The sequence below is a fragment of the Salvia hispanica genome, chromosome 4 (assembly GCF_023119035.1).
Source record: "Salvia hispanica cultivar TCC Black 2014 chromosome 4, UniMelb_Shisp_WGS_1.0, whole genome shotgun sequence".
Classification (NCBI taxonomy): Eukaryota; Viridiplantae; Streptophyta; class Magnoliopsida; order Lamiales; family Lamiaceae; genus Salvia; species Salvia hispanica.
In genome coordinates this window covers 12,034,508-12,052,753 of record NC_062968.1, presented here as the reverse complement: position 1 = coordinate 12,052,753, position 18,246 = coordinate 12,034,508, and the positions used below count along the sequence as shown (strand labels likewise).

The window sequence follows — 18,246 nt, the reverse complement described above, 5'->3', positions numbered from 1 at the left end:
ATATAAAGTTTATGACTAAAATAATATATGTTCAGGTCCAATTTTGACCATTTACTCAAAAAGAAAATTCTTGCTTTGTTGTGAAACGAAGGAGTAGAAGTGAAATCATATCGAATTTTAAATTTTGCTATGATGTGATTTTGGGACAGAGGATCCTATCCCAGTCAATGGTATGGCTGAGCTGACTGACTTCATCTGCGTCTGCTTTAATGATTTACCAACACTAATTTGCTTATTGAAAACCTTATTGTTTAAACTACTCTGTTTCACTTTTAACTTTTAACCCAAACCCAACCCAATGGAGGAATACCCGGAGGAGCTGCGTACGCCGCCGGTAGCTCTCACCTGTCTCGTCGGCTGCCCGGAGGTCCATCCCCTTATTACGGCGCATCTCCACTCCCAGCAGCCCCCAATCAACGCCATCGCATTGCCCGATTTCTCCAACATCTCCGTCATCCCTCCCAAGAAGCCCCCCACAGACACTCCCTCCGCCGGCATTATCAAGCGTGATTGGCTCTCCAAGCACCGCACTAGGATTCCCGCCGTCCTCGCTGCCATTTTCACCTCGCGCGATCTCTCCGCCGATCCCGCTCACTGGCTTCAACTCTGCTCCCACCTCGACAACCTCAAGTAAATCAATTCCCCTCGATTTTTCTAATTGCTGCCGTCAAATTGCTGCTGCTTCCTTTGCAGGGCTTCGATTCGCGGGAGGAACATCAAATTGGTGCTGCTGATTCTCACTAATTGGGATAATAAAGGTCAATCGATCAGCTCGACTACATTTTTTGATGTTGGATTAATTAATTTTTTATGTAGAGTCAGTAAGCTATTTTTCTGCTGCAAGCTTTGGATAATTTGGACAATGTCTTCTGTATATAGAATAGACAAGAAAAGGAAGTCTTTTGGAGTATTGATTCACATAATTTCGATAATATCTACTGAATTATACTACAGTATGTGTTAATGAACAGCTGAGAATCAATTATGTTTTGCACTAGCTGTTTTGTTTATTACTCGGTCTCTGATTCTTATAACTTCTTGCAAAATGCTGCATACAAAAATATACTTCAGTATTAGATGCTTTGGTCTTTTCATCTTTCTCCTTTTCTTTTGTGTGGAATGTAGAGATGGGATGTAACTTATTGAATCTGTCTTCTGGTCTTTTTTGTATTAGCACTGGAAATATTGACAATTTACTTATCATCTCTAAAATTCCTTTGCAGATGATACAAATGAAGAGCGTATACTTGCCTTGAGAAAACGCGCAGAAGTAGATTTGAAAAATCTTATCATATTTGTACCAGATCACGAGGAGGAGCTTCAGAAATCCCTTAACAGGCAGGTCCCTATCGAAGTCTTTGGTTTGAAAAGCATAATCTTTCATAAGTTTATGTTCTATTTGAAACCTTTGGAATGCAAGACATAGGGAATTGTATGTGCTTGAACCAAGTTGTGGTTTTCTCTGCAAATAGCTCAGATTTGTGAAGCGTAATTAGCTACATCTTTTCAGGGTGTGGACAGTGTTTGGAGAACTGGCAGCCACATATTATAGGGATGAAGGTCGAAGAGTACGATCGCGTCTAGAAAAGAAAAATTACACCTCAATAGAGCTATATATTCGGTACTGTTTCAAGGTATGACACTTCTGTCATTGTGGTGCTTTTTAATCTATTTCAAGAGCTATATAGGATCCCATGCCGTACAGCAGTTACTGAGATCATCTGAATTTATGATTTCTCATAATATATTTTCTTTTGAACTTTGAAGTGTGTATTTGGGAATATCCGCCATTATTTTCCTTGTATACATGTTTGTTTTCAGTACTTTATTCAACTAACCATGCTTTAGTCATTGTAAGAATATTGAATAGAGTCTTTATGCTATTTTCCTTGTCTTTTATTTGATATTTCTACATATCCTGATAAAATGTTATGTTCCTCTTTCTTATGCAATTTAAACCTTATCTACTGCTAGGTTGCTATATATGCAGAATTTAGGAGAGACTGGCTCGAAGCTCTCAAGTTCTATGAGGATGCATATCACGGACTGCGAGAGGTATCTCTTCAATCCTATTCGTGGCAGCAGTGTCAAGTTTGATTTGTATCGAAATTTAACTTTTACTTTCTATCCAAAGTAAATTATTGTTGTCTGGGAAGCATATACTGAATTGCTCAAACCACGAAAGATTCATGACTTCATGTCATCTTTTAGACCAGATAAATTATGTGTATGATAACCTTAAGGTTGTTTCTGTATCTGATTTCTTCATGCAGTTTTTCTCCAAAAATTTGTTTATGTTCTAATTATTTATTGATTGCTATATATATTTATTTTTGCTCAGATGGTTGGAACATCAACTAGAATGCCTCCAATCCAACGCCTGGTTGAAATCAAGGCGGTTGCTGAACAACTCCATTTTAAAATGTCAACATTATTGCTGCACGGTGGAAAAGTTCTTGAAGCAATTATGTGGTTTCGCCAGCACACTGCTAATTATAGGAAACTTGTAGGATCGCCAGAAGTTATATTTCTTCATTGGGAATGGTTAAGCAGACAATATATGGTATTTGCTCAACTGTTGGAGACAAGCTCACCCAATGATGCTCTATATGTTCCAAGTACGGCCTCTGTTCCGGAAGAAAAACCAACTGAATGGGAATTTTATCCTGCTTACTACTATCAGGTCACTCCAAATATGTACTTAATTAATGATTAGTTTTCACTTCGGAATTCAAGTCAGTTGGCGTCTAACTGTCAATTAATTTATATCTCCTTTTCACAGTTGGCAGCTACCTACATGAAGGAAAAGAATACATGTCTGGAATTTGCACTGTCTATGTCCGTAGATGTTGGTCCAATTGATGGTAGTGCAGAGTCTGTGGTGGCTTCTGCGTATCTTGGTCAGTATTCCAGGTTGCTTGAGCATGAAGATACTTTCATAATGCAACCGTGAGTTTATACTGGCTAAGCAAACTATTTATCTCTCTATATCCTAGAACATGTCTGAGATTCTTGTATAGTACTCTCCCTCCATTTCTTAAAAATAAGAACTTTTGAAACAACATGGGTAATGCAAAATTGGTAAAGTAAGAGTGAGGAAGAGAAAAAATGGGTAAAGCAAGAGAGAGGAAGAGAAAAGGTAGTCGAATTAGTGTTAGTGGATTGTGGGTCCACATTATTAGTGGTATAACTTGTAAATAAATTGATGTATAGGGGGTAATACGTGGTTTAGAATTTTCTAAAATGGAAAGTTTCTATTTTAAGAGACGGTCTAGAAAGGAAAACGTTTCTATTTTTAAGAAACGGAGGGAGTATAATTTGTACTTGAAGTATAATCTCTGAATCATTTTGAATGCAGTCTAACAGATGAGGAATATACCCGTTATGCACTTGCAGAAGGGAAAAGATTCCAGGATTCCTTTGAAATTATTGCCCTTCTAAAGAAATCATTTGAAGCATACAGTAGTTCAAAAGCTGAAAGAGCAGCTGCTTATTGTGGACTACAGATGGCTAGAGAATACTTTTGTCTAAATGACTTTAGTAATGCCAAGCAAATGTTTGACAGTGTAGCGAATCTTTACCGACGAGAAGGCTGGCTACTGTCATTGTGGGAAGTCTTGGGGTACTTACAAGAGTGCTCAAAGGGTATGAGTTCAGCCAAAGACTTCATAGAATATTCACTTGAAATGGCGTCTCTGCCTGAAACAACCAGTTCTGTAGAGTCGTTCGCTAATAGCTGGGGTCCAGCAGGGCCCGCAACTCATTCCGAGAGAGAAAAAATACACAAGGAAGCATTTGAGGTTTCCAGAGGGGAGTTAAAACTTAATTCCGATGAACAGAATAGTGCCTTTAAAGTGAATACTGATAATCCACTTTATCTTGAGATTGATCTTATTAGTCCACTAAGGGCGACTTTCATAGCTCTAGTCGCGTTTCATCAGCCAACGGTTAAGCCAGGTGCTCCATCTCTCATCACTATATCACTTCGATCCCAATTGCCGATAAATGTTGAGATTGATCAGTTGGAAGTGCAATTCAATCAATCAGCGTGTAACTTTATTATATCAAATGGTCAGAAGCCACAGACAGGTTCAATTTCCAATATACAACCAGGTCACAGGGTTGAGACAGCTCCTGATCTGGTGCTTGCTGCAAACAAATGGCTACGACTGACCTATGAGATAAAATCTGGTAAGTTGATAAGACATTCTGTGTGCTCCACAATATTATTCTCTAAAGTGGCGTAATAATTTTCCTGCTTGATTCTCTAAAGTGGCGTAATAATTTTCCTGCTTGATTTTGATGTTTCTGTCCTGTGCCACTTTGATATTACTACTTCGTGCTGCTAAACTAGATTATATCGTGATTTAATGCAGATCTGAGTGGAAAACTTGAATGTATATATGTAATTGCTAGAATAGGACCAAACTTCACAATTTGCTGCAGAGCTGAAAGTCCTGCCTCGATGAATGATTCGCCACTTTGGAAATTTGAGAATCTACTGGAAACTATTCCCATCAAGGATCCAGGTCTGGCATCATCTGGACAGAAGGCTATACAAGTTGAAGAACCAGACCCACAAGTGGATTTGATTTTGGGTTCTTCTGGCCCTGCATTGGTTGGAGAAAGCTTTATTTTGCCTGTGATAGTTTCCTCCAAAGGACATGCAGTGCATTCAGGTGAATTAAAAATTAATCTTGTAGATACAAGAGGAGGTGGTCTTCTTAGTCCGAGGGAAGAAGAACCATTCTCATCTGACAATCTCCATGTTGAGCTTGTTGATATGTCGTGCGATACACCTGGCGATAAGTCTGAAGCTCCTCCCGACAATATACATAAAATTCAACCATCTTTTGGATTGATTTCTGTGCCATCCCTAGACGTGGGGGAGTCATGGTCGTGCAAACTGAAAATTAAGTGGAATCGTCCTAAGCCTATTATGCTTTATGTCTCATTGGGCTACTCTCCTCAGAGTGATGAACCTAGTTTGCAGAAAGTGCATGTCCATAAAAACTTGCAGATTGAAGGGAAAACTGCTGTAGCAATCAACCATTGGTATATGCTTCCTTTTAGGCAGGATCCTCTTTTGCTATCGAAGCTCAAGTCAGTTTCGGAAACTGATCAAGCACCTTGCCTTGCTTTGAATGAAAAGACAATGCTTATAATCAGTGTCAAGAATTGCTCAGAGGTTCCCCTGAAATTGTTATCTATGTCTATTGAGACGGAAGAGAAAAGCAGTGCTTGCACTATACAACCTCAGCAGGAAGAGTTCCGGGAAGCCATTGTCAATATGCCAGGGGAAGAGTTCAAGAAGGTTTTCACTATCTTTCCCAAAGTGAACTCTAGTAAGCTGAAGATTGGGACTGTGAGTCTGAGATGGGAAAGAGGAGAACAACCCCATTCTAACACCACTGCATCTCAAGTTATGAAACATAGACTCCCTGATGTGAGTGTGGAACTACCTCTGTTGGTTGTGAGTTCAGAATGTCCACCTCATGCATTTCTTGGAAGCCCTTTTCTATATTCTGTCAAGATACTCAATCAGACAGAGATGCTTCAAGAGATCAAATGCTCGATATCTGATTCACAGAGCTTCGTCCTATCCGGGCCCCACAGTGACACAATGCTTGTCCTGCCCCGGTCAGCTCAGGTTCTTGCGTACATGCTTGTTCCGTTGGGATTAGGATCGCTTCAGCTCCCTAGAGTTTCTGTGACCTCGGTGAGGTATTCTGCTGGTTTACAACCATCCACTGCGTCATCGCTTGTCTTCGTCTACCCAGCCAAGCCTCATATCGGTGATACTTGAACCCAGTGGTGTCTTCAACTCCTATTGTAACACCAACCATGAAATCCCATTCCTCATCTTCATATCATGCTCTTGTGCAGTTAAAATATCATTTGATTTGTAAGCATTATTGTCGTGTATTCAACTCAGATGTGACTAGAGAAGTTAATATCGCTAAAAGAAGTAATGTATACAATACAGAGACCACAATATGATTTTTAAAGCTGCTTCACGTTTCAACTAGTAATCATTATAAAGATGATACTTTGTAATTTATTACTATCATATATTCATTGAATGAAGTTAAATACTACACCAATACGTAGAATATGATGTGATTTATTATAAGGTAAAAAGAGTAACACAAAATAATTAACGAATTAATTCAATATATTTTACAAAATTCTTCATCACAATTATGTAATTTACTCATTATAAATATAACGGTCATAAATATAGTTATTAACAATTCAGAAAATGTAAAATATAATGTGATTTATTATCAATTAAATCATAATTTTTGGTTAACTTCTGGTCATTCCACAACTTACAAAGTTAGCTAATTAAATCACAACTTATCATACTTTCGCAATTGTTCCATAACGTAAAATTTTCGGCAATTACGTGGCATTATTTAGTGACATGACATTTATATGGCGTTATTTAATGACATGACATTATGATGTGATATACCTCCTTCCATCAACGAGGCCTCCTTCCATCAACGAGGTGTATTACAGATTATAAGAAACGACGTCGCTATTCATTCTCAACAATTTTGCCCTAATTCTCGTCGAATATCTTCATTCTCACACAGTCCAGTCCTAATTCTCTTAAATAAACGACGTTGTGTCCACATTGGAAAACACTAGCATCCACATTACCAAATAATCGCCGAAAATTTTAAGTTATTAGACAATTGCGAAAGAATGATAAGTTATGATTTAATTGGCTAACTTTATAAGTTATAGGATTGACAACAGGGGCAGATCTACACTTATAGAAAGAGGGGCAATTGCCCCACCTCATATTTTCATATCCATGTATATATTATATTTTACCATTTTTATTTCTTCCAATTTCTCACTAATTGCCCCTCCTCAGATTTTTAAGATTTTCTCATCTATAAATTTGCCCCTATAAATTTATGGCTTTGCTCCTGATTGACAAGGAGTCTATCAAAAGTTGTGATTTAATTAAAAATTTTTCCTTTATCATAAAATTCAAATAATCAATGAAAATAAAAAAAAATAAAAAAAATAAGTAAGGAAACAGGTGGCCTAAAAATAGGGCCCAAAATAACCACACATATTATCAATCTCTATCTTTACTCCTAGTTATGATTTCTATTATCAAATTCTCTCAATTTTGTGCTACACACATTTCTTAGCTGACATGAGATTTTAGAAATTATTGGCGAATGTATTTAATTGGAGAGAGAAAGTATGAGTGTAAGTATTAAAATAGAGAGGCAAAGAAAGATGGATATTTAAATAGGAATAAGAAAAAATGATTGAGTATATTAATTGAAGAGAGAAAGTTAAAAAAAATGTGTAATCTTAATTGAGACAAACTAAAAAAAACGTGTCATATTAAGTGGACGGAGGAAGTAGTATATATTGACTAAAGGGATATACTTACTATTTATATAAAATGAAATTATAAATAAGATTTAGTATATAAACTGAATTGTGGCACATAACAAGTTCTACGGCATTGATTGAATTTTGATACAGTCATACACACAATCATGGATATTAAAAAAAAAAAAAGGTGAAAAAAATAGAAAAAACATACTAGGAGTACTACCTTATCTAAATTGATTCCTTGCAATTGCATTGTTGAAGCAGATATCGTGATGGAAGCAGGGTATATTCTGAGCTCCTCCTTCAACCCTCCTAAAACCCTCTTCTCTTCCATTTCCAAATTCTCATCTCCTCACGCCCGTCGCGACCTGCCGCTGCTTCCCCGCGCCGCCACTATCCCTCTCACTATTCACAATCCAATTGCCACCTCCGCTTCCAACTACCCCAGAATCGACAAAAGTGGCAAATTCTGCAGCCCCAGAGCTGCCCGCGAGCTCGCTCTGTAACAATTCCTTACACTCTCTCACTTAATATGCATATATGCGCTCTTTCTTGCCCTCAATTTCTATTTCTTTCAGGATGACTCTCTACGCCGCTTGCTTAGAGGGCTCCGACCCCGTCCGCCTCTTGGACAAACGCCTCAATGCCAGAAAAGGTTTTTCTTCTCCTAATTCTTTCTTTTTTTTCTATTCTAAATTTGTAATCTGAATTTTTCCGTTTCAGAAATTGGGTATGAATTTGATAGGGCTTGCTTGATGGAATATGATCACATGACCTTTGGAGGGCCTCCCATTGCCACTCAAACTATTGAAGAAGCCGATCAGCTTTTGAAAATTTATCAAAAGGAGTCTCACATCGGTAATTAAATGTAGAGGCAGGGGAAGTTGATTTTTCATACCCTCTGTTTCGAACATGAAAATATTTGTATCTAGATTGTCAGATTACCATATGTTTTCATTGTTCTACCTTACTAGCTTCTGCCAAGCCAGTCTTCATCTGTGATAATGAGTACTTAATAGGTTCTGTATTTTTTATGAGGACCAAATTTTAACTGTTTGCAGAAGCCGAAGTTCTTTCTGCACCTCCAAACTTAGTCTACAGCAAATTAATTTTACTGTAAGCAACACTATCATAGGCTAAGCTTTCATTGTTCATGTCCTGTCACATAATTAGAACAATTCCCCAAGCTTGGTATAACACTCTCTCTGAATGCAGTTTTGCACGGAAACTTTTGACAGCAGTTTCTGACAATTGGGACAATAGTGTGCTTGCGATTGATAAAGTTGCACCCGAAAGCTGGAAGGTGTGATTGGCTATTGTATGCTATATGTATTCCTTCGTACCTTTTACCATTTATTTGCTGTATCAAAAATATTGTTCTTGAGATGGCCAGCACCAACTCTATTTTGTCTGGATGAATGACACTTGTGTGTGTATGTGCTGTGTATTCCTCTTGGATATAAGGAATGTTGCAACTATCATCTTAGCCTTCAACGTTTTTTGATAATGTAAAAGGTTAAAGCAAGTTTCTAGACCATCCAAGGCGAAATGCCTGAGATTACAGTGGCGGTAGAATGTATGTGCCTAATTTAGTTGTTAGTCCGTTTCAGAATGGAGGAAACTAATATACATTGGACTGATCTGTCCTTAGTAATTCATGATTAAGAGTTGTCTGTTACAATGCATCCACATTACCAAGATTAGTGTAAGGGTTTTCACTCTTAGAAATACACTAATTGCTCTTACTGTTTAGTTTATCAGTACTTGTTCACTGTTTCAATTCTGGTTATTTCAGTCTTCATTTGTTTATTTATGCTATTCTTTTAGATCATAACAAACTAGTACTGATATGTTTAGTGATGCCATTTTGTTATTTTTTATACAGAATGAACCAGCTACTCGAATCCTTGAGTTTTCTGTACTGCACTTAGCAATGTCAGAGATAGCAGTTCTTGGGACAAGGCACCAAATAGTCATAAATGAGGTTGGTTATTCATTTCATATCTCGCGAGCTTCTCAGGAAACAACCAAATGTACTCGGAGTACTTTTTTCAAGGGAAAATTTTTTTAGAGGCTTGTTTTCTCCACTCGGAAAACTTTTGACATTTTGCAAGGTCGATTATAGTTTATGTGTAGCATTTCTTTTTGGAAATGAATTGATGTTTGGAAAGTTTGAGTGAACAGTTTTTCGTAAGCTTATTATATTCAAGTCATCTTCTTGGAGGCACTCAATCCATCAGACACTCGAGATATTTTATCTTGATTAACTTGAAATGAAGTGTTAACCCACAATATATGTGGCATTTTTACAGGCTGTTGACCTTGCAAAGAGGTTCTGTGACGGGGCAGCCCCTCGTGTAATAAACGGATGTCTTAGGACATTTTTGAAGGAGTTGAAGGAAAATGGCCAGGATCAGCCTCAAAATGTTTCAGTGTAAGTGAATGTATGAATAGTTGAGGTTGTAGGTTGGATATTGTTTGTGAGTGAAAACAATTTTGAGCTTCATTCTAGCAATGTATAGTAGTCCCACTCATGGCATATCATTTGGACTATGTTGGTTCTGTTATGAAGATGCAATATCAAATTAAGTTTCATTGGCAGTTTGGGTCAGTATTGGGCAGTGTTTTCCAGTTACATGATTGATTATGCTTTATCCACAAAGCTATAGGCACCATGGACACTGACTTAAATGTGCCATCGTGAACATGAGCGTTAAGAGGGTGTTTGACTAAGCTTCTAAAACAACTTAAGTTGTTTAATACTCCCTCCCACATTTATGCACTCTTTCCTTTTTTGTCTGTCCCACAAGAGTATGCACTTTTTAATTTTGAAAACTTTTTTTTCTCTATTGAGGTGAGATTCATTCTCCACTAATAATATTTTAATTACAATACTTTTTTTTATCTCTTACTTTAAAACTTGTACCCAACTAAAACTGTATACTTTTGTGGGATGGAGGGAGTGAGTACTTACTTCATTCTTTCCATAAAAATAGAGTGTTTGGGAATGATATGAGTTAATTTGAAATTAGCTAGTAGGAGAGACGTAGAAAGAGAAAGTGGTTGATGTATTGTTACAGGAGAAATGGGTTAAGCACCTTATTAGAATGAAAAACTACCAAAAATGAAACGGAACTAATTTTAGAGGACGAACCAAAATAGCAAAAGTGAAAGATTTTTTTGGGACTGAGGGGGTAATCCATTAGCTCTTCAACGTTTGGCAAAATAAATTTTTAAACAATTTATAAAGTTGTAATAAGAGATATTGGTTTTAAAAGTCATAAACCTTCGGTGAATTTTGATATTTTCTACCAATTTTGAAAGTAGTTTGAAAAATCACATACATTGAAAGTGTATTATTTTCCCTGCCCAACCAACATGTATTAATTTTTGGCAGATTTTAATCTTACGTGGCAAGTAATGATATCCATGTGGCTTAGTCTAAATAATATTCTCTCCGTCACACAAGAATATATGCATTCCATTTTTAGAAAGATATATCAATTTAATAATATAGGTCTCACTATCCACTATCACTACTTTAACTATCATTCTCCTCCTCTTTTACCAATTTTGTCTTAATTCCCGTGTCATACCCATTGCCCATATTTTATGGGATGGAGGGAGTACATGAAAAGATGTTGGTTCGACGCAGTAATTCTTGATTTTGACGTTGAATAATATGTACTCCCAAATAGGATAAAATATACCTTGTGAATCTGTCGAATTTAAAGAATGACATGGCCCGTTGTGGGAAATAGACACCAATCATAAAATTTACTCCCTTCGTCCTATAATAGATAGCATACTTGGGGAATGTCAGAGATTTTAGGAGATGTTGTTTTGTGTGACAGGTGGAGAGAGAAAATAGTGTATTTATATTAAAGGAAAGTGTAACTATTTCGGAACGGCGAGAGTATTATTTTTAAAACTAAAAGCATCCCCATCCGTGCTCTTAGCTAGGGGTGTGCATTCGGGTTTCGGTTTGGTTTTTCGCCCAAATCGAACCGAACCCGAAAAATCGAATTTAGGCTTAAATTGAAACCGAATTGAACCGAAAAATCGAAAAACCGAAAACTAAAAAACCGAAAACCGAACTTAAAAAACCGAACCAAACCAAAAAAACAGAAATTTCAAAATAAAACCGAAAAACCGAAAAAAATAGTATATTCTAATATATCTAATTTATTTTATTTTATATATACTAATAGAATATAAATATATATAATATAAAATTAATATAATATATATAATATAAAAATATATTAGAAGAATATATATTATATATATGATATAATATACTATATTAAAATATATAATAATATATTTAAAATATAATTCGATTTTTCAGTTTTTTGGTTTTTTTTTTTCGCCCAAACCGAACCGAACCGAAATTTTTATATTTTTAAAATCGAACCAAACCGATAAATTGAAAAAACCGAACCGAATTTCAAAATTTTGGTTTGGTTCAGTTCGGATATTCGGTTTTCGGTTATTTTCCTCACCCCTACTCTTAGCTAAGAGCACGGAAGTGGGCCCGGATCCACTTTTACTCCTTGTCATTAGCTAAGAGCACAACACCCACATCCGTGCTCTTAGCTAAGGACAAGTTCAAGGGTCCTACCATTCTATTATTCAATTTAAATACTTCAATTACTAAAAACATTTCTACATTATAAAAATACATTAAAAAATAAAAATTACATAATTAAAATCTTAAAAAATAAAAATACATAATTAAAATCTTAGAAAATAAAAAATAGTACATAATTAAAATCCTACAAATTAAAAATTACACACATGGAAGACTAGTCCTCTATCCCCAATTGCCTCTTGAGACCCCGGATCATTTGCTCATGTGTTGCAAGTTGCTCCGGAGTCATCTTAGACGTATCGTTCAAATAGAGTTGGCCCAAGAGGGTCCACAACGTGTTGTTCGGGGGTGGAGGAGGCACAAAGGGAGCGGGAGCGGGAGTGGTGGCGGGGGCGGATGGAGTCGAGGCGCGACGGCGGGTGGCCGTCGCCTTCTTCCTTCCTTGCGGTCGGAGGGAACTGCTCGGGCCAGCGTCGGGGCTACCCAAGTTAGTTCCGGCAAGCTGGGTAGCCACATCATCGGAGGCGCCGTCGGATAGGGCTACCGACCTCGACCGTTTGCTGGAGGAGCTGGAGGAGGATGCTACTACGCCGCCCTTATACTTCGGATGTAGGCGCCCCTCCTGCCAACAATCGAGGTACTTGAACGCTTTGAACTCCATGTGTTGGTAGGTCGCCAAGGCGGCAGTGATGATGTCGAGTTTGCTCGTGCCGCTCCCTCGCCGACCGCTCTTCCCGGAGGTAATACCCCTGGAACTTCCCGATTGTCTCGTTGCATCTGTAGATGCAATTGCGCACCATACTATCATTGCGATAGATGGTTCCCCCCGGCCGGGTTTCATTGTAAAGACGAGTGATGCGCCACCAATACGTTTCCCCGGTTTGGTTCGTGTCGGTCTCCGGATCTTCGGAGACTGCCAAGTAGGCTTTGAACATCGCCATCATCTCACCCGGAGTGTACGGGGTGCGAGTGCCACGAATAGGATGAGTAGGAGTAGGAATAGAAGTAGGAGTAGAGCTGCTGCTCCCTCCCGATCCGGGTTCGGGTACCCACCCGAACCCGGAGGCATTTTGGTCGTGCACCGGGTAAGGACGGTAGCCACCTGGAGCTTGCGAACCTTGGGTTTAAGGAGGGGCCGTAAATTGCGTTTCCGGACTAGGGAATGAGTCGGAGTCGAACCAATCGTGGTTCCAACCGCGATTGCCGGAGGGGTGATCGCCGGAGCCGGACATTGTGTAGTGTGGTGGGAATTTAGATGAGAGAATATGAGAAAAAAAGATGAGAGAATGTAGATGATAGAATAGATGAGAATGTGATTTTTTTTGTGTTGAAATGGGGGTATTTATAGATGAAAATGTGAATTTTGGGAAAAAAAATTGAAAAAAAAAATTAAAAGTGGGTAGAAAATGGATATAATTTTTTGGGAAGTGAGAAAATATTTTTTTATTTAAAAACATTTTTTTGAATAAATTTCGAATTTTTTTAAAAAATAAAAATGAAAAATCAAATTTGCCAACGGCTATGCCGTTGGCCAATCAGACGCCGCCACGTAGGGCTGCTCAGCAGCACGGACGTACTCTTAGCTAAGAGCAACGCCGTGCTGCTGGCACGGACGGACGAGATGCGGCCGCGGACGGACGCCGCCTGCTCAGCGGCACAGACGGACGGACAGCGGTAAGAGCACCGCTGCGGATGCTCTAATACACCTTAAAATAATAAATTACTATAAGTTGCTCCATCAAAATTCGTAATTACAAGCTATAATGCAGCCCGCAATCCGTCGACTGGCCCAAATAGCCCGCCAATTAGTAAAGTTAGGGCTGAAAATTTCTAGTCCGATAAAATTACAGCCCGTTTAGCCAGCACCAAATTAACCTGCAATCCGCTAGAGTCAGACCCAAAAGGGCTGGCTCGAAAACCCGAAAAATCTACATTACTCTTTTTGTTTAACTCCTAATTCAACACTTTATTGATTATTTTATAATATACAGATAACTAAAAAAATAACTTTCAATTTATATTAAATAAATTATATACTACATTTTTAATAATGTAATAATAAATAAATAAATTGGAAACTTCAAATTGACTAAGAAAAATGTTAAAATTTTCTAAAATATGCTTTAAAATTTCTTGGTATTTATGTTTTATTTTGCACAAATCTCAAATATTAGTATTTGATCAGGTTTATGTTTGAGTTTAAGCATATATCTCAAATTTATCATAATTAAATATTTTATATTTTATATATATATATATATATATATAAAACTTATTTTTATCATTATTTATTGAAATGATCACATGTTAGTTTCATCGGTAGCAACCCGATTAATCCGTTGGGCTTGCCCGAAACTCGATGTTTTAGGGTTAGGGTTGAACTTTCATAACCCAAAAAAAATTACAATCTGATTAGTCACACCTGATTGACCCGCAACCCGAGTAGGGTTGGCCCGAAACCCGCTAGGCCGACCAATTGACATCCCTACCTCAGTTCCTTGTTAATAGAGACGCTTCTTTTCGACACAAAGATTTGGATAGTGAATAAAGTAAGAAAGAGTAAAGTAAGAGAGATGATTACTTTTTGTCAAAAATAAAACTGACTCAATTATTTTGGAACTTCCCAAAATAGAAAAATGACTCAGTTAACATGAAACAAAGGGAGTAGTAATTTAAAACATATAGTACAATGCAAAAAAATATGTAGTGAATCAATAATCTAAACAAATTCCTTTACAGCATTATTTATGATTTTAGACTCATCACGCATATCAAAAGAACAAACTATGTCAAAAAATTGCCCGAGCAATGATAGATTTATCTAAGTTACTTTGATTATGTTGTCATTAGACTTTTGTGGTAGATCCACTCCATCTCGAATACGAGCATTCGACGTCTTGACCACACAATTGTTGAAAATACTAATAATAATAGTTAGGTTGTGATTTATAGCTAGGTTAAGGCAGATTAGTCGGAGTTAATCCATTTATACAATCTATTTCGTAGAACTGACACTATTGGAGAAGGAATTGAGTGATTTTAATCCAAAAAAAATTGTGGGTTAACAAACCAAATCTACTTTGAAATCATCATCCGGATAACACGATACAATTACATCAACACCCTTCATCTGTTCTTCGATTTAGCATGATGCAACAAAATTGATAATGGTGAAGACACTGTCTAAACAGGCTCAGAGTTAATGTGGAGCGACCGATGGCATAAGAGAAGGCCGATTAGGTATTCCCACTAAAGGACTGCCAAACATTGAACCCAATTCCTCAAAGAGCATAACACAAAGGGGTTGTGTCATTGTGTAGATACAACGGGTTGGTTAGCACATCGGTGGGTAGATGCAAGTTGGCTCAAGTTACCGGGCATTGTTTTCCACTTTGAAATTGATTGTTAATAAACTCACCGATTTGGTGAATTATGCCAAACACAACTATGTAATCTTGTGTTGTGTGATTGTGAGGCCTAGTTGCCAAGATGATTTTGCTTTGCATACACTGTCAATTTGAATCATACATAACATTGTAAAATTTAGGGCAATTTTACTTATTGTACAAGAAAAAATCCGAACTAACTAGGTTTTTGTACAACAGAGTGTTATTCAGAATATCTCTTGGGGACAATATCATTAGCTCATGGAAGGTCATCTACTGTCGGATCTACCCAAGAATTTCTGGATTACATGCATCAATTCAATCGACCAACAACAGTTGATCCGGGTCCATATACAGTTCCAGACGAAGGGTTTTCTAGCTCCCTCAACAGGGCATCTACGTATGTAGAAGAGCTTGGACTATCTCCTGCACGAATTTACCCCTGGGTGGGTTCTGTAACTACTTCTAGACGTATAGATGAAGATGAAAATGGGTTTTGGGATCGTGTAGTTTCTGTGAATGGACATGACATACCACAGAATGACAAAATCAGTATAACTGGCTTTAGAGAGCTATTCAGCAAAGAAGAAATTGAACGAACACTCCGTGAACAGCCAGTGACCGGTGTCTTTTATGCTCCAGTAAGGACCTTTATAAATTGGCATAGTAAGGAAATTTTGAAAAGATGCAGAACTACTAGTGAGTTACGTCACGCTATAACCATCGTTGGTTATGGACGTGAAGGCAACAACAATTACTATATATGCCAGAGCACGTTCGGTGTAGAATGGAGGCATAAAGGCTACTTCAAAATGCTACAACACCTCATTGGAGATCACTTTATCCCGGTCGGCACTAGAAGTCCTGGGAATTGATGGTGTGATGTGAAGTTACTTATCTTGTATCTTGTTGGGGTTTGATGGTGATATATTAGAAACTTTTTTTTGTCTTTTGTTGATGATATATCATAAAGTTGTTTTTGTTTAATGCATTCACCCTAGAGATGAAGTTATAATTATGAACTTTTTTATGCAGTAGTTGAAGTTGTTAAGCCAAAAAAAAAGTAGTGTATAACTAGTATCTCAAGTTCAATGTTACTTGTATATATTTAAAAATAAATAATCATTGAGATCTCATACTTGGTTTAACTAGCAATATAAATACTTGTCTCTACACGATCCAATATGGTATTATACCACACCTGGTGTCATCATTCATCCAAGATAGGACACAGCTTTCATAAACTCATACTCCACATTTCATAGTTTAGAGGTTAATAGTATTTAGCATGGTTTATTTGGTTTCAAGGCTAATTTTTCTTTTACTTTTGTTCTAAATTCTATCAATTGTTGATTGTTGTTATCACTTTGTTGAGTTTTTGGAAGGAAAAATATTTTAAACATATGGTTTCAATCAGTCTATATCACCAATCTATTGTGGTTGAAAGAGTTTCACGTGCATACCTTTCATGTCCGAATCGAAGTCATATAGAACAAGTTATGATCATTTTACGAAATTTGCCAAATGCTACGAGAGACCCACACAACCCTTGTGTTTTCACCACTTAATGTAGTGCCTATGGCCCGTTTGCTGGAGGCTTGAATTACTTTTCCCATCCACTTATTAGTCGAATATTAAATATGTGCTGAAATCAAAATTTAAAATGGGATCAAATAGCCCGTTGATCATGGGAACCTTCAATGTCAACGAAAACTTCAAAAGGTTTTACACCTCTTTCTTGCCTATTTTTAATTCAAATTCCTCTATGACATAGTTGAAATGCCATTGCAGAATGCCGATGACATAGAGAATGACAGAATAGTCACATCTGAATAGTCATACTCCCTTCGTCCCTGAAAATTTGTCACTTATTTCCATTTTCGCCCGTCCCTAAAAATTTGTCACCTTTTACTTTTACTTTTTTTGGTAGTAGACCCACATTCCACTAACTCATTCTCACTCACATTTTATTATGAAATTAATATATAAAAATAGGACTCATATCCTACTAAAATTTTCAACTCACTTTTATTACATTTCTTAAAACTCGTGCCGAGTCAAATGGTGACAAATTATGGAGGATGGAGGGAGTTACATGGTCCCTCGAGAAACTTTCCTTGGCCATTGGGAAAATGAGGAGATGGAGGATTGCTTATCGGTTTTTTAAGCAAACTTTCTTCAAGTACGATGTGGTGTTCGGTTAGATATCTGTTAGCTTGAGTTGATTGGATAAACTTATTTTTTTTTATATTACCAGAGTTGAAAATGTCGTTGTTATTACACACTCTCCCATTAGTTTCCAATATCTCTCAATGAAGAGTCACTCCTCACATTCACTTTCCATTTTCAACTCTCTATCCTTGTCTTTGGCTTTTGAAATACCGATCTCATATTCTATTTTTTCAGAACTCGCCTTCCCTTTTCTCTCGAATATGACATCCGACAATGGTGTCTTGGAAGATAGTGAGGCAGTGAAGAGATATCGGATCTTATTCTGCCCGATGTTCACAACCTTTATTGTAGCATCTTTTGCTTCTTTTTCGAGAGTGGTGACCCATTTCATGCAACCACGTTGAATGCAAGAATATTTTAAGATTGTTGGTAATTACAAATATTGGGAACTTTTTTTTCGTATGATATCCACTCTAGTCAAGCTTCAAAGCCATAGTCTCATAATTAAACAAAAATTTTAGATTGAGAAAAAATTGTTTGGTACTTTTATGTGCAAAAATAGATCTAACCAAGATCTCCAATGGTATATAGTTTCTCGGTCATCGGTTAATTTAACAGATAACCAACATTAACGGTGTTTTGGGTCGGTACTGGTTTTGTATTTTGAGTAAAGTCAATTATTGGTTGGTTATCCGTTACAATATAAAATTGTCGGTTAGTACT

The 18,246-nt window shown here is 37.2% G+C and overlaps 2 protein-coding genes across 2 annotated transcripts; both read left to right on the top strand.

Moving 5' to 3' along the window:
* The first annotated feature begins 243 nt into the window (after positions 1 to 243).
* LOC125222588 (trafficking protein particle complex subunit 11-like) lies at positions 244 to 6,035 on the top strand. Its single transcript, XM_048125288.1, has 9 exons — positions 244 to 630; positions 694 to 758; positions 1,224 to 1,338; positions 1,511 to 1,634; positions 1,975 to 2,055; positions 2,342 to 2,683; positions 2,783 to 2,949; positions 3,359 to 4,191; positions 4,377 to 6,035. The coding sequence occupies exons 1-9, from the start codon at positions 299 to 301 to the stop codon at positions 5,804 to 5,806; spliced, it is 3,489 nt and encodes a 1,162-aa protein (XP_047981245.1). The 5' UTR covers positions 244 to 298; the 3' UTR covers positions 5,807 to 6,035.
* A 1,542-nt stretch (positions 6,036 to 7,577) lies between these two features.
* On the top strand, positions 7,578 to 9,972 carry LOC125218830 (transcription antitermination protein NusB). The gene is made up of 7 exons (XM_048120607.1): positions 7,578 to 7,873; positions 7,950 to 8,026; positions 8,095 to 8,229; positions 8,433 to 8,487; positions 8,587 to 8,674; positions 9,257 to 9,355; positions 9,684 to 9,972. The coding sequence occupies exons 1-7, from the start codon at positions 7,644 to 7,646 to the stop codon at positions 9,807 to 9,809; spliced, it is 810 nt and encodes a 269-aa protein (XP_047976564.1). The 5' UTR covers positions 7,578 to 7,643; the 3' UTR covers positions 9,810 to 9,972.
* Positions 9,973 to 18,246: the final 8,274 nt, after the last annotated feature.